This window comes from Ranitomeya variabilis, chromosome 2, assembly GCF_051348905.1.
Source record: "Ranitomeya variabilis isolate aRanVar5 chromosome 2, aRanVar5.hap1, whole genome shotgun sequence".
Taxonomy (NCBI): domain Eukaryota; kingdom Metazoa; phylum Chordata; class Amphibia; order Anura; family Dendrobatidae; genus Ranitomeya; species Ranitomeya variabilis.
In genome coordinates, this window is record NC_135233.1 from 244991569 (window position 1) to 245013473 (window position 21905).

Genomic DNA, 21905 nt, shown 5'->3' on the forward strand with positions numbered 1-21905 from the left:
TAGAATAGTAAAGAATACCGACACCTTATAGGGGTTGGATCAGAATATTCACGGTCTATGCATCAATACCAAACCAATGGAAGTTGACTCCTCACCCCAAAACAGCTGTTTGGTTGGGCCAAGTACTGCGGCCTCTCCAGTGTACGGAGGGGGCTGGTTGGGCTAAGTACTGCGGCCTCTCCAGGGTACTGAGGGGGCTGAAATTACAAAGTGAAAGGGACCATACTACAATTCCCAGCACAGCCGCTACTATGTGTGTGGCAGACGGTGCAATCTAATACGGAGCCAAGCACTTTGACAAGTGCTGCAGCGCCTATAAAAAAGGTGACTGGCGGGGGGACGGGACCTGCACCTATTTGATATTTATGGCCTAGTCTGACAAAATACCACAATATTGTGATCATGAAAGTCCCTTTAAATGCATCATGTAAATCCAAACCGGCCGTTAAAGGGGTTTACCCCTTTCACTGTCGACAGCACTGCAGTCCATCACTGAGCTGAGCAAGTGACTGCAGTGCTGCTAGTGTGAATTCACCTCTGCATCCTATGCACAATCACCAGAACAGCAAGGTAGACTAAGCACTGGATCTGGGAAGGCAATTTTATTTATTGCAGCTTTTAACATAAAGATGAAAAGGGGAAACCTTGTGTAAACCATTCTTCTAATTCTCTGTACTGCATACAAAAGGGGGTCCTCCACCCTGGACAATCCCCAATTAGTCTCTTGGCAGCAAGCTGATCATATGATCTCACGGCCAAAATCCCCAGTGAGGAGATGTAATCTGGAGGGAATCCAGTAGTGTTAGTTCCCTGTAGCGCCACCCCAGGAGAAGGGAAGCATTACATTGTTCCATCACTATTCTGCAAATGAGACGCAATTACCTTCAGTGATCATATTATTTCCTTTCTGGGTGACGGCCTTAATACGGGGCTCATGCCCAGCGATCTCCGCCTGCAGAGCTTGGTGCTTCTTCAGTAAGTTCTGAACACCAATCAAGTCTTTGCCTGGAGACAGGAGCACAAGACACGTCAGTGTAAGGTTTGACCCCATAATTATCAGCAAGAATATCAGCACCTTACCCCTGTTGGTGGAGGCTGCGATTGGTTCCTTTTCCCTTATCCAGGTTTCCTCATCTTCGATATCACGGAAAAGCTGCTGCAGGCGCAGAGAGTCGGACAGTTTCTCCTTGCGAGCGACCATGGGTTCCTTTAAAGCGTCATACCTCGCAACCAAAGCCTCCTGCTTCTTTTTGATGTTGTCAGCATCGAAATGCCCTGCATCCTGGAACTGGCGCGCCTGGATGGTAATGCCATCTATACGGTCCTGTGTGGATTACACAACCGTTGTCTCAGGTCTAAGGCTAGATATACAATTCCCTGACAAGAACTGGTAATAGCGATCACATATAGGAGTCAATAGCGCCCCCTAGAGTAGAGGAAAGGCACTAAAGAGATCTAGTAGGTACCTGATGAGCCGCAACATCGGCCTCCAGCAGAGCATGTTTCTTCTGAAGGTTCTGCACGTTAGTCAAGTCCTTGCCGTAATCGTCGGACGCCAAGTGTCCCTCCACCTCATACAGCCACAGCTCGATGTCTTCCACATTTCGGTTGAACTGTTGCTGCTGGTTAGCCTCCCGCAGTTTGACGCCTGTGTAAAGATGTTGCCATGATATCGGCCATTTCCACCAAACCTCCTCCCTGTTCAGATGACAGGCAGGTCCTCACCTTTGAGATCTGTGGCTTCCAGCAACCTCTTCCACAGGGTGATCACTTCATTCATACGCGCCGCCACCTCATCAGATGCGTAATGGTTCATGTCGATTAACTTCTGGCCAGAATTTTCCAGCGCATCGATGCGGCTTTGATTAGCAGAGAGCTCAGCCTCAAAAGCTTGGTGCTTCTGGACCTTACCCTGAAGATTGGATGGATCCTGGGAGGAAGCAAAGAGAAAGTTCAGAGCGATAAGTGACGCAGCAACAGATTAGATATGATGGTTGGAGATCACCCATTAGACCTCACCTTGTGGGCCTCATCAGTGGCAGTCTTCATCTTCTCATTAATCCAGCTCTTCAGCTCATCAGAGTCCCTAAAGAACTGTTGCAGGTGGAAGGAGTCCGCCAACTGAGTGCGGCGATACAGCGCCCGCTCATGGAGGGCATTGCGGCGGTTTAGGAGCTGAAAAGACAATTTATGTCACAAAATATTATATTTACGTGTAAGAATTTTAAAAGGGAAGGACCCAACCGAGAACTAGAGGAAATACTGCATCTTACCGCATCTCTGCGTGTGGCAACATCGTCCATTGCATAGTGGTTATTCTGAATCAGCTTTGTGGCAAATTCATCCAGAGCCTAAAAAAAATAGAATAAATAAATACAGAAATTAAACAAGCCCCGAACATTGCCCATTTTACAACACTGTTCTTCTAGATTCCTCACACAGGTTCTAACAGAATAATGTCAATTATTTCATAGAGGTGATCCCTAAAAGAAGCCAATATATTCCATATTTGCACAGGGGAGGCTATAGACTGCACCTTGTGCAGCAGCATGCATCTCACAGGCCAAGGTAGACCATTTGGTAATTCCATATAATCATCAACCGGAAGAATCCTGCAAAAAGACTATAGGGACAATTTCATACCGTGATTTTCTCCTCCTGGGCACTAAGAGATTTTTCAAAATCTTCATGTTTCTTCAGAAGGGCTTCAACACTGTCCAAAGAGTCTCCCAAATCCTCGTTTAACAGAAAAGCCTAGAAAAGTACAAACCACTAGGAAGTGAAGAACAGGTCGTTATGTGGAGATACCTAGACATGTTGGGTGACTCAAGCCTCACACCTCTTGTTTGCTCATCCAGTTGTCTACTTGCTCAGTGTCTCGGTAGAAAAGCTGAAGGTCCATGCACTGCTCGTACTGCTGCCTACGGAGGTCCCACAGCTCCAGAAGGGAAGTTCTCTCCTCTGTCAAGATGGTGATCTAGGAGTAAAAACAAGGGATGTTACCATTATAAGCAAACTAATCCTCAGAATGAAGGACCTGAAGCTCTACCTGTGTATAGCAAGAGATATGGAGGCAGCACTGTGCAAGAAAAAAGCCAAAAGGAACCACGGTTCTCAAGACTGTCTCTGGTCTGAACCCCCAGATCACATAGTAATGACAAATCTTATCAGTACGCTGCAACATTATGGTACATTACTACTACTTTAATAAGAAGTGATTATATATAAACCCTACAGTAACCCCATTATATTGACGAAATACCTTCTCTCTGACTTCCTCTGACGCATAGTGTCCGGCGTTCAGCAAGGCTTGTCCGGCAGCATCTGCAGCTTTAAAGCTGTCTTCATGAGCATCAATTTCACCCTGGATTTAAGAAGAAGGAAAATCGAGAGGTTACCCACAGATTTATAAAACCAGGAACAGATGTTGTGGACTAAATGTGCCTGGAGGAAGAGATTATAGCTCCCCAGTGACTACAGTGCATAGTACGGATATCTACAGAGACCACAATTGAATATACAGCCTCTAGCACTCTACCCTCCTGTCTTAACAAATGGGCAAACTACAAATCGATGTCAGCATTAATGTGATCCTTCGGGTTCACGTTGACCATCAACCAACCATCTGCATTTACCTTATGCTCCTGGTGTCGATCAAGAAGAGCCTCAGCTCCAGCTACATCATTGGCGAGCTCGTCAGCATTGATGAGGGCCTTCATTTCAGTCACCCAGCTGGTCAAGTCTCTAAAATCTGCCAGGAATCTCTGTAATCTGAGAAGAAAATACACAATGAATGACCCAACAACGCCGTATACAGTCTGCCATTTATTGTGCTGGTCAAAGATGGATCACTCACTTGTAGGAGTCATTGAGACGGGTGTGACGTTCTGCAGCCAAAGTCCGGATCTGCTCCCAATTTGTAAGGAGCTCCTCCCCCTTCACTTGGATCTGTGGTGCATTCTGGGGGTGCGACTGCTGCAGGCGATCAGATTCGGAGCGCAACGCTTTTACCTGGTAATCGGAGAAATTACTGAAACCTCACTGCTTCTTTCTAATGGTCTCTTACAGTGCGGAGTATGTGGGGTGTACATACCTTCTCCTCTAGGGCTGCAAGGTCTCGTTCCAGGCCTTCATGCTTCCGCAGAAGTGCTTGCACACTGGCCAAGTCTCGGCCAAAGTCATCAGATGCCATCAGCTGCTCCTTCTCTCTGATCCAGCCAATGGTTTCATCTACATCTCTGCAGACAGGAATGGAGAAGGCAAAGTGAGAACTGACTGCAGTGGGCTAGAGAGACTAGACAGAATTCAGCCTGACCCAGCAGCACATGGCAATATCATGTATCCACAGGGCAGGGCTGCATAGTAAATAAACCCTGCTGCAGACCTGTTAAATCGCTGGACTTCTGCAGCTCCAAATAGCTTTCCTTGTCTCTGCAGTGCCAGCCCCTTCAAGCGCTGCCAGTTCGCATTGACTTCATCTTGTTTGGTCTTGATTAATTCCAGCTCCGGATGGTCCTCCTGGGGACAAAAAGAAAGCAGGCCAATGAAACCTGCCCCAGCTACCTAGACAAACTAAGTTTTATTGGGGAGGGGTAATTACCTGGGCCAACTTGCCGGCAAACTGGTTGACTTCATTCACCCTTTCTTCATGAGCGGCCAGGTCAGTCTGAAACTCTTCAAACTTTTTCTGCAAAACTTCAACATGTTCAAGATCTTGTCCCAACTCCTCGTAAGTCACGATGGCCTCCTAGTATGGTAAAAATAACGAGCTACAGTTCAAGCAGTGGCATAATGGTGTAAAACTCAACATCAATATCGACAGGTTAGGTCAGGTGAGAACGGTATTGGGGTCCATGAACTCCCCTCCATTATTTGACTGTGCTTCTGTCATCAATATAGGGAACACGGAGTGTCCAATGTGCAGCGGGGTGGAGTGTCGGACCTGATGATAAAACACTGATGTATAAGACTAGGACCCTTCCCTTATCTCCATACCTTGTCATTGATCCAGTCCAGGACGTCCTCACATTCTCGCAGGTACTGGACCAGCTTCTGTGCCTGCTGGAGCTTGACCCCCTTTTCTTGCATTTTCAGCAGCAGCAGCTCCCACAGACGGTGAAGCTCTACTAGACGTGTCTGTTGTATAAGAACAAGAGCGCGATTAGCATTCATCTTACTGCATGTCTGCTCACAAAAGCGTCAGGATCACATATTCCTCCGGTGAAGAAGCCGAAAAACTCAAACAAATCAGAAAATAAGAGGAACGAGAAAAATAAGAAAATATATGTAGCTGAGTGTACAAACTAATGTCTGTAGTGTGCTGTGGAATATAGGGGCCCTTCATATGCAAAACATAAAGAATAAGGGCTGATGAAAATGGCCAAGCCATAACATTGTTTATACGATGCTACACTATAGATCTGCCGGCACACCATGTGCCAAAATATTGTGCAGAGTTATGGCGATATCTACAATCAGAGGCCTAGTAAGATGCAGAAGGCATCCTATGGGTGGCGTATTACACCATTATTCCTGGCATCCCCATAGGTAGAGCATGCATGGAGGCAGGTCAGCACATCTCCATACACTGGCTAGGGGCTGTTCTTAGGTACTGCTGCCCCTATTCACTTCAATAAGAGCAGAGTTGCAGTAGCAGAGAATGGCCACTACACCGTGTATGGCGCTGTGCTGTTCTGGCACCACACACCTTACATCTGAAAGCATTGGAAGGTACAGGCAGCCAACTGATGGGGGGGGGGGGGGGATGTCATACCATCACCCATCTGATATTGAGGGCCTGTACTAAATCATTGATCATTAATAACCAAGTCTCGGACCTACCTTAAATTCCACATGTTCCTACTAGGGGGGGTTGCATTTACAAATCTAACAGGGAAGTATGTATGACTATTAGGGAATTGACATTTGAGCAATTATGTGCCCCCTCAATATCGTAGGCTGGAATAGAAGAAAGAACACCGTAGTGAGCAGCGGAGGGATCCAGACAGAGTTTGATAGAGATCATGCAGTAGCAAAGTAGAAGATCATCACTGCATGTCCAGACGCCTCCACCTACGCGCATGTGAGACCCCACTTGCACACTGGTCACTATGGGTCGCTGTGCGGTCCGGTACGGCGTGAAAGACTAAACCACAAATATGTGTGTCACACAGGTATCGCCACATCTGGCATCGACACATATAAAAACACTATTCAGTGATTGACCAATCGCCATTATTACAGGGAGAACATGAAAAAGGGGCAATCTCAGGATAGCGTCATTGTGTAAGGTATTCACCATGGGGTGAACAGTATCCATGGGCTCAATAGGGGGCTTGTAATAAATCATAATGAATGATGTTCATTAATAGGTTATTAATAGGGTATTGGATAGTGTTCTGTTTGCCGGGGGTCCATCCGCTGGGCGACTCCAAGAACAAGGCTCATCTCTATTCAGTGTCAATGGGACGTCTGGGAACAGGGCGCTGTAATTGGCCATTTCCAGCAGTCCTATAGGCAGTGAATATAGGGGAGATCCATTCTGAGGATTACTGGGGAGTCCCAGCACCCAACCAACAACAATAGGGAAGTCATCCCTTTTCCTATGGATAGGTTTTCATTTGAGAATAACTTTATAACAGACCTATCCGTTCTCCAGATATGTCTGGTTTGGTAAATACTTGCATTCACGGGGAAATGCAATGCTTGATTATATTCTGCTTTCACTGCTTTGTGCTAGTCCTCTGTTATTCCTCCTGGTAATGTATGAATAAATGGACAAATGGGCGGTACCAGTTTGTTGTGTGTGCCTAAATGGTCCTACAGTCCTATCACTGCTGACAAGTGTCAGTGTGTAGTGTGGATCCTCGGGGACTTGCAAAAGGAAAGGAATTCATTGTCAATTTATTCACGCATGTCCAGGAGGAATAACAGAGGAAAAACAGTAAGCTAAGCCCAAGATATGTGCGGCAGCCTCTGTTACTTACTCTGATGGTCTCGGATGCAAAGTGGGAGTCAGAAATCATGTTGTTCCCAGTGTTGTCCAGTTTTACAATAGCTCCAGCATTGGCCTGTACTTCTGCCTCAAAGGCCTGGTGCTTCTGCAGTTTCCCCTGTAAGCAGATACACCTTATATTAATGCCCCTTCCATTGTTACACTGCAGCATATCCCCCAATAACAGAAGAAGACCCCACTGCCCTGATGTACGACCGGCTTGCTGAACACCGCACCTCTGCAGAGCATCTCACCTGGAGGTTAGTTGGATCTTTGTAGTTCTCATCAGATGCGATCTGGAGTTTTTCCTGGATCCATTTCTCGAGCTCGTCAGCGTCGCGCTGAAAGAACTGGAAACGGTAGGAATCCTCCAGCTTTGCCCTACGGAGAGTGGACAGCTCCTTGAACCGCAGGTAACGGTCCAGGACCTGTTGGCGTCTCTCTTGGATATCATCCGCTGTCTCCAGCACTTTGACCCCACTTGAATCCATTTTCTGAAAGAAACACAATTCTAGTAAGTCCGTGAATAACATTTAGATAATCTGCATTACTACAGAATTAAAAGGTGTTTTACGAGGCATCTCCACACTTGTTGCAAACGTTACTCCCATCGTGCCAAAGCAGAGTGCCACAGTGGTAAAGGCAAGGGATCCATATTGCAAAGTCGCACCAGTTCCAAAATACGTAAGAAGCAAAATGTGCCTCCTCTATAATATAGAAAATGGCGGAGATTTAAATTTTCATTTTTTATGTGATCTATCCCCAGAGAATAAGATGCATCTTTATGGCGAATGAATTGCGTAAGCAATAGAAAAGCACTTCTACCATCCGGCTGCACACATCATCCTTGCGCCCCCTGATTGGGGATATTTGGGGCTTTTTACCTAATAAAGCTCTCAGGATCAGTAGATGGGCACTGCTGCAGGAGGCGACAATGGAGCTGGACAGATGGGAAGACTCTGCATTCCTGCAGCGGATAGCCACACCTAGAGCGAGCTCCCCTCCCCCAGAGCTTCGATCCGGCTCCAGCTTTTTTCTCGCTTCCATTTCCATGCAGGATAGATCTGGAACGTTACCAGCCACATTCCTCGCTGTTATCGCATGGGGGGAAAGTAGCCAGACAGCAGCTGACGTGATCGCCGGTGGAACTGGAGCCAGAGGTCTATGTAATGAAGTTTTAGGTATCGGCCCTCGGACCCTGCGGTGTATCAGCTGCAGCCCACCACTAAAATATAATACATGACTAAGGAACTCTCTTTCTAATGCAATGGCGGAAAAAAAAAAAAAAAAAAAAGTCAAATCTGAGAGCAAGACTATATGCAATTGGTGGGATCACCAGCAAAACCGGCGTGGAAGAGACAACAAAACTTTAGAGGGGGCTCGCCTCCATATAACTTCGCTCATGGCCAATCCTGCCAAAAACAGTGGCCTCAGCACACATTTATATAATGTATATTGGCAGCTTATGCTATAGATGGGCATATACTGCAGACACAATCTGCCCATAGACAAATGCTCATTCGGCCATCCCCTATACATAATCTTCCAATACACATACATGCACAGTTTTCCTGCATTTACAACATGAAGTGGGCATAAAATCAGTGCCAGATACCTCATCTCTAACGAGAACAAGGCAGCGGGCATGTTGAAATCGATCATGACAGATTCTGCGCTTCCCTCCCAATGGTGGAGAGTTGGGTGGCCCTGTGTACATTATGTAGTAGGTGGTCCGCTAGTCAGAATTTTTCTATAATCTCACGTGGATGGACATCTTAGGTCACGTTCACACAAACGTATTATACGACCTGTGTATAGCCTGCAACCACAGGTCTCCAGACCAAGCAAACTTTCTCATGAGGCATAAGTGCCAATGTTAGCTTGTAGGCACTCTTGGCATCGTCCTTATGATACGTTGTGTGAACAAAGCCTTAAAAGCTAGCAACACATTTTAGATGGCAGTCAGGAAAATGAACTATTCCAGTATGCAGGAAAACATGGCCAGAAGAAATGGGAATTTTTGATTTCAACATGTCTGACTTTTCTTTCTCCGGATATCTGCCAAGGAAGAAAGAGGCAAGGTCACATTCATACACTTGTTTGGAAGGTTGTGTGTATGGCCACCACATGGCTGTAAGGTGTGTATGGCCACCATATAGCTGATCTGACATTCAATGCTTTGGTATAGCCTGATGTACAGACTGACCGTGTTGAAGTTCGATGTGTGACACCAAATACCCCGAATGAGCAGATTTGCAAGTCTCTGTAGATCCTTCCATTGATCTCAAAAGAGCAACCAAAATAGATAGGAAGGCACTAGCATCAAACTATTGGACGCTTGGGTCAACTATCCCAAGTTATATTGGACTCCATCCCTGCCTTATATCCTAAAAGTGTTCACCTATGAAGGTACCTAGACTACAACTGTGGGAGTCATTGCGGGCAGGTTATATGGTTAGATCTATAGCCCACCTTATGGGAGCTTCTGTGCTTTCCCAGGCTCGCAGCAAGTTTGCCTAATTCTAGAGACATGGGAGCAGGAACATGAGGCTTGTGGTTTCACCTTCCCACTATTAGGCCATGTTCACACGATCCTTTTTTTGATCCTTTTTTTTTTCAGGTCCTGATTTGGAAAACCCGCAGTGCAAAACTGCACTGCTGATTTTCCTGCAGTTTCTTCTGCAGATTCCTCTGCGGGTTTTCAACAGCACTTTCCTATTGGTGCCTGTTGAAAACAGGAGCTGAATCCGCAGAAAGAAGTGACATGGTACTTCTTTTTTTCTGCAGGCAAATCCTCGCGGATTTGCCTGAGAAAAAAAGGATAGTGGGCACAGCGGTTTTTGTTTTCCATAGAGTAACATTGGACTGTACCCTGCATGGAAAAAGGACCTGAAAAAAAAAAAGGATAAAAAAAAGGATCAAAAAAAGGATCGTGTGAACATAGCCTTAAGTTAATTTGCTCCGCTGTCTCCAGGGTTGTATATGGCTGCTCTGTTCTCAGGCCCAACCCTGTGAAATTGCAGCAATGGGCCCCATCCTCTGAAGCACGGTTTCCTGATGGTTTGCATTGTGTCACTGTGCCTGGAATGTGGAGGAAGGATGTGCACAGTTTTTGTTTTTAGCAAGGTAAACACTGGACACATTCTAATCATTACCCCCTCACTTCTAGGAAAGCTGTGTGACTGCTACAGCCGCCACTCAGCTTTCTCACAGTACTGAAAGGTAAAGCGTCCTAGTCTCACAGCAATACTGGCACATAACTACTCTCAGCAAACCTGGCGACAACCAACCCCTGGAGGAGTACTTGCCAGTCAGGACACTTGGAATGTTAAGTGACAATTCCTATAGGAGCTGGAATACAGGACATAGTGGTTGTCATCCAACTTTGCAATATCCAATACAAGTACAAAATGGCATTAAAATAAGGGATAAAGGAGTTTAAAAGCATAAGCTCTTTGGGTAAGAGGCTCGAGATGACCGGCACTAGGAAGATGCAGGAAATGGACAAACCATTGTCTGTTTGAGAAGCGCTGGGATGTTCTGAGGCAGCTGACCGCCCCGCCCTCCATGCTGGTATTAACGGGATAAAAGGCCATCTGTGGCAGTCAGCAGAGCCGCTCATTGTTCTGAAGTGCCAAGGGGCATCACTAATGGCCGGATCTTTCCTGCAGCAGATTAGCTGGCGTCACTATGTGTCCGATGCCAAAAACCTGCCCAGTGGAATAGTTCTGCAGACCCCCAACCAGGAGACGAGTGCCGCAGCCTGCTGCAGCCAGAATACTAACAGCCTCAGTGCAGGGTGTAGACACCCAGCGATGCAGTGCACAGCGTTACCGCAAAGCAAGACCCTGTGATCACATTCACCCAGTCAGGACCACCCTGCTAGGTCTGCATTTATATAAAGATTTTCATGCGTTATGCAATTACATCGCCAAAGTGGCACTGAGCAGTAAGTATGGTACAAGATGGAAGTTATACTCTGACAGAAGGGGTCCAGAAACCAAGGTCATCTGGAAATGCTGCAGGACATTGCCCATTCACCTACTGAAGTGCGACCCACCTAGGAAACTTGCTAGCCATTTTCTGCTCAGAGAGGACCCCACCCACCCCATTAACTGTAAAGATGTTAATTAAAGGGATTTATCAAGAATATCCATTGCTGACCTTATCTTGGTTCCAATGACTGGACTGATCCCCCACCCCTCAGCAGCGCATAAGACGCTATGCCTGGATATACATTGAATAGTTCCCCAATTTATGCATGCTACAGAGTATTTTGTTAGTCACACTCCCACATTTATTCTAAGGCTCAGTCATTAATGCATCTTGAAGAGAAAAAAAAAAAAAAAAAGTAATTCCCTGTATTTTTATTTTTATTTTTTTATAATTCATATTGCTGCCTATTCCCAGTAAGGACCTTTGCTCAGCGCCGTCACGTCACAGCCGCCCCTATCAGCACCCTCCAGCCTCAGATAACACTGCGTGCAGCTCATCGGCGCCATTTTACTGCAGGAGCCATCACAGGGGAGCGGAGGCCGGACGCACGCCCCTCCGGCTGCACCTCACTGATAACACCAGAATCTGCCAGACCTGGCACTGGGTTTCCCTCTGCCGAAAAACAAATTACTCTGCGTCACCATGTCTAGTATGGCATAGAGGACAGTCGCTTAGTGACCATTACAACTGGTCAGGCCGAACCTCTAGGACACTACTTCTAAACCATACCTGCACTGGTGTCTTCCAGGTATTGCATCAGGTCTCATCAGGCAACACTGCCCCATCAGAGGTCTATAGCCATATTCTTGGGAGTGGAGAGCCTCGGGCCCCCATAGACTGGGGAGCCTCGGGCCCCCATAGACTGGGGAGCCTCGGGCCCCCATAGACTGGGGAGCCTCGGGCCCCCATAGACTGGGGAGCCTCGGGCCCACAGAACATGCAATGATACTTCCATTCATTGTGTACACAGCACCACTGCAACCAGCACTGCTCTTCAGTGAGGAAAATGCAGATAAGGACAAAGGGTGAATGGTAACAGACTCAATGGTCAGATACTGTATGTATACATATTACACATATGACGCATTCATATACACCCAGGGCCTCACCCTTGGTATAAGGCCAAGTCCACAGTCCTGTTACCAGCTGCCATTTGGCATAATTCACACTGTAATGACCATTTTTCTTCCCCCATGATTCCTCATTACTATGCGGAGGACACAGGGCAAGGTATCTTAACTGCCTGATAAAAGACATTCCAGCGGCGATATTTATAGAGCGGCAATGCAGGCACTTTGCACTTTCTGCTGGCAGCGCGGGGTGTGCGGCTCCCAGTATGTCTCACAATGGTGCCAGGGAGGTTTGCTAGTTCGGCCCACTGCGCTTCCTGGGCTGCAATTTTACCTTATGCCATATAAATCATTAGGCCTCTTATTAAAAACGGTGTCGCTCAGAGCAACCAATCACACAGTAGCTTTTACTTTATGAGAGCCGTTTAAGAAAATGAAAGCTGAGCTGTGATTGGTTGCTAGGGGCAACAGTTTTTGTTTTACTCTGGCTTTATTGCTACCAACATGGCCGCCATCACATTTCAGCCTCCTCTTGCCCACACAATGATATATCCAGCTGATATACATCAGTGCAAATGTCCACCAGGTCACTATTACAATTTGCATTAGGACTGTCACAGCACACAGTGTTAGAGAAACCATATTGGCTGCCACCCCATCTTGTGAGACACATCCTTCTAGAACCAAGTAAAATTGCCATTCAGGTCTCTAGAAAGCTGGGTGACAACTCTTGTGAGAACTGTATTGGCTACCAGAATCCTAGCAACTGGAAAAATGAAAGCTAGATTTTGATTGGTTGCCACAAAGTTCCCAAATGTACCTGCTTTTTTTGTACTTATTCTACTATACTAAACTAGCTATTGAACCCGTTCTACGCCCGGGTGGCGAGCATTTATATTGGTATATGGTCTCCATCCTGGTATGTGCTGCTCCCATCTTGCTCTCCCATCCTGTCATGTGCTGCTCCATCCTGCGCCCCCATCCTGTCATGTGGTGCTCCATCCTGCATCCCCATCCTGTCATGTGGTGCTCCATCCTGCATCCCCATCCTGTCATGTGGTGCTCCATCCTGCATCCCCATCCTGTCATGTGCTCCCATCCTGCGCCCCCATCCTGTCATGTGCTCCCATCCTGCGCCCCCATCCTGTCATGTGCTGCTCCATCCTGCGCCCCCATCCTGTGATATGCTGCTCCGTCCTACACCCCCATCCTGTCATGTGTGTGCGCCCCCATTCTGTCATGTGCTGCTCCCATCCTGTGCCCCCATTCTGTCATGTGCAGCTCCCATCCAGTCATGTGCTCCCATCCTGCGCCCCATCCAGTCATGTGCTCCCATCCTGCGCCCCATCCAGTCATGTGCTCCCATCCTGCGCCCCATCCAGTCATGTGCTCCCATCCTGCACCCCCATCCTGTCATGTGTGCGCCCCCATTCTGTCATGTGGTGCTCCCATCCTGCGCCCCCATTCTGTTGTAATGTGCTGCACCCATTCTGCCTGTTCCGGTTTCCATTCTGCCATATGTTGCTCTCATCTTTCTCTCTCCGGCTCTACTGCCCGAGGGCGGCTGTGCTGAGTGCCGGCGGCTGTGCTGAGTGCCGGCGGCTGTGCTGAGTGCCGGCGGCTGTGCTGAGTGCTGGCGGCGAGTGCGGGCGGCTGTGCTGGGCGGCTGTGCGTGGCGGCGGCGAGTGCGGGCGGCTGTGAGTGCGGGCGGCTGTGAGTGCGGGCGGCGGTGAGTGCGGGCGGCGGTGAGTGCGGGCGGCGGCTGTGCGGGGCGGCGGCTGTGCGGGGCGGCGGCTGTGCGGGGCGGCTGTGCGGGGCGGGCGGCTGTGCGGGGCGGGCGGCTGTGCGGGGCGGGCGGCTGTGAGTGCGGGCGGATGTGCGGGGCGGCGGTGAGTGCGGGCGGCTGTGCGGGGCGGCGGTGAGTGCGGGCGGCGGTGAGTGCGGGCGGCTGTGCTGGGCGCCGAGTGCTGGGGGCCTGAGCAGGCGGGGACACCGGCGCACTGTGGGGGTCAGGTGCCGGAGTCGCCGCTAGCTCAGGCCCCCGGCACTTGCTATATTTACCTGTCCCCGGTTCCACTGCTGCGCGCCTCTGTCTTCCGGGGTCCTCTGCCTGTGACTGTTCAGTCAGAGGGCGGCGCGCATTAAGCGCGTCATCGCGCCCTCTAAACTGAACGTCGCAGGCAGAGGAGGTCCGAGGTGGAGGATGGAGCAGCGCGCAGCAGTGGAACGGGACAGGTAAATATACTCACTCTCCTGGCTCGTCCCTGCTTCTCCGTTGGAGATCGCGGTGTGCGTTCAGCGCTTACGCATACCGCGATCTCCTGGGAGCGTCACTCTGTGGGGTCCAGACTGCGCCAGCGCTTGCGCAGTCTATAAAGACTTCGGACAGAGTGACGCTCCCAGCGTTATATTATAGATAAGTGATTATTCGGGATAGAACCATTTTCCTGTATTCCATGTCAGTCATCCCTTCCCTACAGGCAATAATTCCCCAAGTGGCTGATAACAGAGAACACCACACTACTCTTAGGATTGCTGCTCGGCTTAGTCACCAACTACATCCGCATGTGCTTATTACATGTGCAAAACTGCAGGTTAGACTTAGAGAAAACCAGTTCTGCGGCTCCATCTTGGCCTGACACGATGCAAGGAGCGGGGCTGGTTGGACGGGATCACTTCAAGGTTGCAGTGTGTGACGACGCAGGCCGAAGCTGGGCCTGGAGAATGGCTCGCTACAGCAAAACATGGCTTCTTGACTGGGAACCTGACCAACTCCGAACAAGGACAGCCATTTTGCAGAAGGACCCACCGTATGTTCACATCTGAGGACTGCTAGATGGGAAAGGATACAGAAGGAACTGCATCAAAATGGCGGTTAATAAAGTGGTGCTTGCAGGATCAAGGAGAGTAGTAGATTTTGCCATTTAACGGGTTATTCCCATCTTCATAGATTATTATTGTTGTTGGACAGTGCTTGTAAAAACAACCACTTATGTCATTTACTGCTTATTCAAATTAGCAGCCGTTCTTGAGATATTAACACTTGTTTACAGCTCATTGCCATGGAGACCGACCACCACTGTTGTGTAGCTTGTAAGCACTGCACTGAATGTGGCAGGGATTAGGAGGTAACTGCACGCTTCCGCGATCCTGGCCAGCTTCAGAAGCACACTCATAACATCTTTTCTCTTAAGCTTGTAAGCATTGCGCATGCTCTGCTGTCTAGAAGCGGTGGTTGGTCTCCAAGGCAACAAGCTAAAAACAAAAAAGTCTTAATATCTCAAGAACAGCTAAAAATTTAAAAAAAGCAGTTAATTGCAAAGCTGATAGTACTTGCAAGTACTATCCACCTCTGAAGATTGGAATAACCCTCTAAGACCCATTTACAACCCAGATAGCACTATAGTTGATAGATTTGTTACATATAAATATAACTTTACAAGAAACTCATCACAATAAATTAGAGATGAAGCTAAAGGTAAAGTGACATGCAGCTCTGCTACATCTACATACGTGCTAGTCTTTATTACATTACTTTCTGGTGCAGAAGACAAGGTATCAGCGAGTCTGCAGAGATCCAAACCTCGAGTACTGCAGAATCTCTCTGTAATAATGGAGTCTGACACTGTGCCAGATGCCGCACCTTCTACTCTGCTGCATCAGAACAAGGGCATCTTATCTGACAAGCCTGATGTCTTAATAAGGCCCCTTTCTCCTAAACCCACTAGAATTGATGTCTGCAAGCTGTTTGGACACTACAACTCCCATCATGCCCTGACAGCTGTACATGCTCTTCTAGACTGTAAGCTCTTGCACCGTACTACACCTTCACCTGTGCTTTTATAGCACACCACTTTACGCCATAGAAAATGAACAGCAAATCTCCCATCCTCGGCCTACAGATTCTGTTCCACACACTGGGAAAACAGGCTAAATTTCATATGACTTTCATGACAACTCATACACAGCTTTCCCAGAGCCCTGAATGGCAAATGTGACCAATATACATCCTGCAAGGCAAATTTGTTGCACAGAGGCCTGAGAAAAGCTGGGTTACTATCCGTGTAGGAACCTAACTGAGGCCTCTTTTGATAGTCACCCAACTTTCCCCAGGATCAGAATTTAACGCTCCTAAATAACATTGAACACGATCATTGGCAAATATTCGACTTTCAAAATTCACAGCATCTGGTTAACAACACTGACTACGGTCTTCAAGTTCTACTACTCCTGGTATTCAAGAATAAGGCAATGGCGTTACAATACAGGTGTAATGTCATCTGATGAAAAGCGAGGAGCGTGGTGCCGCAAGGCTTAAGGTACACAGTCATGCAAATACAGTATAGATCCATGCCAAAACCACACGATTTAAAAGTCAACCCCAAAAGGGGGAAAAGGAAAAAAAAAAAAAAAAAAAATAGCATAGAAAGCGGAAAAGCATTTGCAGAAATACAAAAACCCATCACTGCAAGCACGGCACACCCGGGTACCTGGACTCCGATCTTACGGAGGGACAACATGGCGCCAGACAAGTCTACCCCTTTAAAAACAGGACAGGTCATTGTAACCAGAGATCACCACCAATCACATTGTCACTCATTTTCCCTGCAGGGCACCATTATTAGGTGTGCCAGGATGGCCCATTTATGTGCTGGCACGGTGCCGCCTATCTGGACTCATTAGAAATCTATCGCGCTCCCTCAGGAAATCTGTGGAATTAACTTTGCTGCATTATCAGGTCATTTGTGGAGTTACTTGGGGTGTGAACATTTACTTTTTTTTTTTTAGTTTCTGGCCTGCACTGCTCAGCCATGGAGTTTACAAGTTAAAGGGACAGAGCACCTAATGAGGCGACTATGGACTAGCAATGTGCAAACTACATGTGACTTCTCCCCGGCATATGCCTATGAGCTCATCAAAGTATCTGCCCTGGTGCATAGCTCCAACATGCCTAAAAATGGGGACGTGAACATAGCCCAGGATGTGTTATACTAAATTCTGGGAAAGCTGGGTGACAGCCATTATTTAAAAAAGTTGGGTATAAACCATAAAGAATTCACTGAAAAAAAAAAAAGGACTAAAAATCAATTAAAACATTATTGAAGAAGAAAAATAGCAGCCATACGTGCAATACCATGTCCAGACACAAATGCACAAAAGGTCCCCCAATGATAAAGGTGGGGGCAGCACAGGTGCAAAATACTAAGAATAACCATTTACTAACCCACCGAACATCAGTGAGGGGCCGCCTAGTATTGGCAATGCACAGAGGCTTGTATAGGGCACCCTTCATGCCAGTACTATATGTGCACCCACAGGCCAGACACCCCACATTACCCAGCCCCTTGCATAAAAATGTGCAAAAAAGATGTACCCATATATAATACATGAGGCGTTGGTCGCTATCCTCTTGTGCACTTGTATCTGGACATGGTAGTGCAAGTATTTCTGTTTTTTCAGTGATGTTTTTAAAAACCTTAAAGGCCGAGATTCAGCTTGACCTGAGTTCTTGTTGGAAATCTGGGGCGACCAAATGGTACGAGATTGAATAGCGGCCATATTGGTTACGGGCTCCACAGCGACTTTGGCCATGCAAAGATTGTATGCCGCTGCATAATGCAGGTGAGAGGGATTGCATTGCAGCCCGCAGGTTACCGCGACAAGTCCCAAAGAGTAGGAACAAATTGGACTTTCTTGCAACATATTTGTCGTGGTCGCAGTACCTTGTGGGTCCAAATGTAACCCCATTCTCCTACAGTACCCCACGATGTCACAACGACATCCATTAATCTTTGGCGCGTAGCCCCAGCTTTATAATTGCAGGGATTTTTGTTTGTCCTTAAAGGGGAAATACTCTTTATCCAATCCCCTCCGCCGCTGGCATATCTGAGGTTAGTACCTCTCATTGAAAGACATTCGTGGAGTGTAAGACTAGACATTGGAGTAAACTTAAGCACTTGCCAAGCCGGAGCAGATGGAGGTCACACACCGAGTGCAGCTGGCTGGAGCACAGATAGCAGGGCATGCCTGGAATCCGGAGTATGCAGGGCATGGGTGCATGGCGAGGGATAGATAATGCTGCTTCACTGGACACAGGCTATGCATCTTCCGAAAATGAAGAAATTGCAAGACTAGCAACTCCCTATGTTTGAGTGATAATGCAACGTGACCCATCGTGCTGTGTGCATAATGCAAGCAGCCTGCATCATGACAATGCACCGGTGACCCAAATAGCTGCCAACGGTGAACATTTACCGCCCTAAACATTATTATTAGATGTCACACTTTTATAGGCGAGACACCTAATATTAGGGTGGTGGTAGTTATGCAATTGCCTATTTTAACAGCTTACAATCAATACATCATCTAAAGATATAGCATATTTTAACTCAAGATGGGCCCATAATAGTCTCCAGCACGCCATGACAGTCTGGAGCCATAAGGTCATGCTGAGGTTTGTAGTTTTTAAATCAGTGGAAAGCCAATACTTTTTTTATTTTGCGCCGATTGACAGATTATTAGAAATGAAGCCTCACACAGCCGAGCACAATGACCTTGTAACAATAGAATCCCCATGTTCCCGGAGGGCAGAGAACGCATCTGGGCGGGTGGGTCGGTATGAGAGTTCAGTACGGAGAAGGCCCTCGTCCTGAGAAATGACATCGACTCATTTTTCCTGAATGACATTCCTGCAGCTAACGCCCTACTACACCCAATCGTAGGACGCCGAGGCCCGTCTGCGGAGGCGACAGCAACAATGCGACAAAGAAGCAGCCGGGTGGGTAGGGGTTAAACGATTCTCCCAGCTCCTAGCAGCCTTGGTAACAGGATTAAAAATGTATGCACCAGCCATGGCGGCCATGGGAGAGAACAGGAGTGTTTACATGGGAAAGCCAGATATTTAAAGGGCAACATTCCCTATTTGGATTTTACAGCCATTGTTTGCTAATGTGTCCACCCCCTCTCACCCTGTCATTGATAGAGGGGGCTGTCGTGCTTGGTGGGCAGTGCAAGCCCAATCTGTAGCCCTAGTCTGGGGGCAGCATCAATAGCTGGTGATGGTTACAAGATTATTACAATTACAAGACAGGAAGTAAGCGATGCAACAATGTACCAAAAAGATGAGATGTTTATATACAGGAACACAAAATAATAAACAATACAGGAAGACCTGTCATCCCACACTAGGAGAGCCACAATCCCCCCATTCATCTCTACTCCAGGGGATGCGGCATACCGTGGCGTTACCGCATCACACCGGCCATAGACGCACCAATTAACCCCTAATCTGACAGACACGGTGTCAGAACAATCATCCTGGGCTCAAATAGGAAGACATTTATTTTTTGCAATGAATGCACAATTATATATATTAGTTGCAGATTTATTACAGGTGAATATTCATCGTCGCCGGGTATTAATGCTAGGTGTATAGGGAGCTTTGCAGCAGCACTGGGCACGGAAGGGTTAAAGGCAAGCACTAGCAGGGTCTGCAGGCACAGCCATCATAGAGCCTGCACTGCTGTACAGGGGGTCTGAAGGCCGGGGACATGCGGGGAGAGGGGCGCGGCCTCACCAGTTCTGAGGGCGTTGTTGCGCTCCGGCTTCCTCACTCCTACTCTCCGGATCTTCGTCTGAGCGCTTCGGCGGCTTCTCGCTTCCTTTTATACTCTGGGCCCCCGAAGCGATGACGTCACCCTGCGCAACCTCTCCGGAAAAACACGAAGGCAAGCCGAGTCGTACAGGACACGCCCACCGCTCCAATCGTGACTGCGGAGCCTGCGCGAAGATGAACGAGGAATACCGGAAATTGCCGAAGGCTGGAAGCAAGAACTGGCTCGTTATATAATGGCGGCTTCAAGGAATTGATCTGTTGTGTGAGCTAGATCCGGCTTTCGAAGTAGTGCAAATGCTCTGCAGAATAGTAATTGTAAATTAATTTAAGCACCACCTTTAAAATAGGAAGTTCCTTAAAACTTTTGGTAGAGGTGGAGGAGGCACTCTGGCTTTTAGGGTGTGATTAGGAATTTTTAGAGCAGAGAAAAGACCGTTCTTCCCCCACTATTCTGACCTGAGTGATGACATGAGATACGATGTCCGCTGCCAGAAAACCACAACTAAGGCTACTTTCACACTAGTGTCGGGCCGAGGTCCCCGACGCTAGCGTGGTCTCCGCCGCACAACGGGTGCAGCGGATGCATTTTTCCCACGCATCCGCTGCCCCATTGTGAGGTGCGGGGAAGTGCGGGGCGGAGTTCCGGCCGCGTATGCGCGGTCGGAAAAAGCGGACCGTCGGGAGCAAAAAACGTTACATGTAACGTTTTTTTTTCCCGACGGTCCGCTAACACACGCCCAAGCGTCGCAAAACGGACGCGACGTTTGGCAATGCGTCGCTAATGCGTCGCTAATGTTAGTCTATGACGAAAAAACGTATCCAGCAAGAACTTTTGCTGGATGCGTATTTTCGGCAAAACGACGCATTTGCGACGTATTGCAGTTAACGCTAGTGTGAAACTAGCCTAAGGCTACTTTGACACTAGTCCGTCAGTACGGGCCGTCGTAAACAGTCGACCTGACGGACAGTGTGTGAATGTAGCACAACGGGGGCAGCGGATGCAGTCTTACAACGCATCTGCTGCCCATTGTGAGTCCCGGGGAGGAGGGGGCAGAGTTTCGGCAGCGCATGCGCGGTCAAAAATGGCGGACTCGACGCACAAAAAAAGTTAAATGGAACTTTTTTTGTGCCGACGGTCCGCCAAAACACGTGGCAATGCGTCGCTAATGTAAGTCTATGGGGAAAAAACGCATCCTGCAGGCAACTTTGCAGGATGCATTTTGTTCTACATAACGACGCATTGCGACGTCCGTCACACAACGCAAGTGTGAAAGTAGCCTAAACGCTGAATTCGCCTCCACATTTATTTTTCCTGAAAGGGCAAAAAGCTTTCCATAGAAATACATCTATTACATGTCCATGTGCTGCTCTAACAGGAGCCTTCCCGCCATTCTGAGAGTCCGGGGCCCGCACTACGAGAGAACGTCAGACCTGCAGAAAATGTCACCAAGAGGTGGCCGCAGTGGAGACGGCCATGATACCCGAGAGAAATCCTGAAAGACGGGCTCAAAAGTGAATGTTCCCCAGCATCAGGTCTGAGGACAGCGCTCAGCTTCTACATCACAGATCAAATGTTTCCCCGACAGTGCAGCCCAGGGCCGGACCGGGGATCTGGCAAATGCCAGATGGCCAGTCTGCAACATTGTTAGCAAAATTGGTGTTCTCAAGACACCCATACTGATAAGAGCTGTGACGGAGCACAAAGTCGCTCACTCAGTCACTTAACCCACCAGGCTACAGGTATCATTAGAATCATTGGTCTTGTAGTAAATCTTGCTTTCCTCTATTCAGAGTAATATTAGTAATATATCTCATCTGGTTCATGGGGACGGGGACAACATGGGCCTGTGTGATTTCAAATGCCAGGACTGAATTTCAGCCCCAGTCCGTACCTGATGCAGCCCCTCTATAAGGGGCAAACCCCACCATAAGAGAATGTGCCACAAATATCAGACACATGGGGGACAGAGGGTTTAAGAGTCCCATAGAGAAAGCACTAAAATAGCTATAGATCGGGGACAATTCGCAGAATAGGTCCACAATTGTATCGAAAAATGTTATATCTATAAAGAAGCAGCGCCCCTGCTGCTGCTGCATGTCCACCAACTAGGCCTGAATGACAGCTCCTCAGTGTCCCTCCTCCCAGCTGCTGAATGTCCACCCGCTTAGCCTGAATGACAGCTCCTCAGTGTCCCTCCTCCCAGCTGCTGCTGAATGTCCTCCCGCTTAG

General features: G+C 48.0%; 1 protein-coding gene across 4 annotated transcripts in view; it reads right to left on the reverse strand.

The window, feature by feature from the left end:
- Positions 1 to 19768, reverse strand: part of SPTAN1 (spectrin alpha, non-erythrocytic 1) — a 38819-nt gene extending 19051 nt beyond the window's left edge. For all 4 annotated transcript variants that reach the window (XM_077284376.1, XM_077284375.1, XM_077284374.1 and 1 more), the window contains exons 1-18: positions 19637 to 19768; positions 7249 to 7488; positions 6987 to 7112; positions 4996 to 5136; positions 4601 to 4747; positions 4385 to 4518; positions 4094 to 4238; positions 3857 to 4011; positions 3636 to 3771; positions 3263 to 3364; positions 2840 to 2977; positions 2644 to 2754; positions 2274 to 2351; positions 2020 to 2175; positions 1726 to 1930; positions 1467 to 1648; positions 1081 to 1324; positions 883 to 1005 (exon numbers count right to left, since the gene is read on the reverse strand). In XM_077284376.1, coding sequence (XP_077140491.1) covers positions 883 to 1005; positions 1081 to 1324; positions 1467 to 1648; positions 1726 to 1930; positions 2020 to 2175; positions 2274 to 2351; positions 2644 to 2754; positions 2840 to 2977; positions 3263 to 3364; positions 3636 to 3771; positions 3857 to 4011; positions 4094 to 4238; positions 4385 to 4518; positions 4601 to 4747; positions 4996 to 5136; positions 6987 to 7112; positions 7249 to 7485 — 2560 coding nt within the window. In that variant the 5' untranslated portion in view covers positions 7486 to 7488; positions 19637 to 19768. The remainder of the gene's footprint in view (positions 1 to 882; positions 1006 to 1080; positions 1325 to 1466; positions 1649 to 1725; positions 1931 to 2019; positions 2176 to 2273; positions 2352 to 2643; positions 2755 to 2839; positions 2978 to 3262; positions 3365 to 3635; positions 3772 to 3856; positions 4012 to 4093; positions 4239 to 4384; positions 4519 to 4600; positions 4748 to 4995; positions 5137 to 6986; positions 7113 to 7248; positions 7489 to 19636) is intronic.
- Positions 19769 to 21905: the final 2137 nt, after the last annotated feature.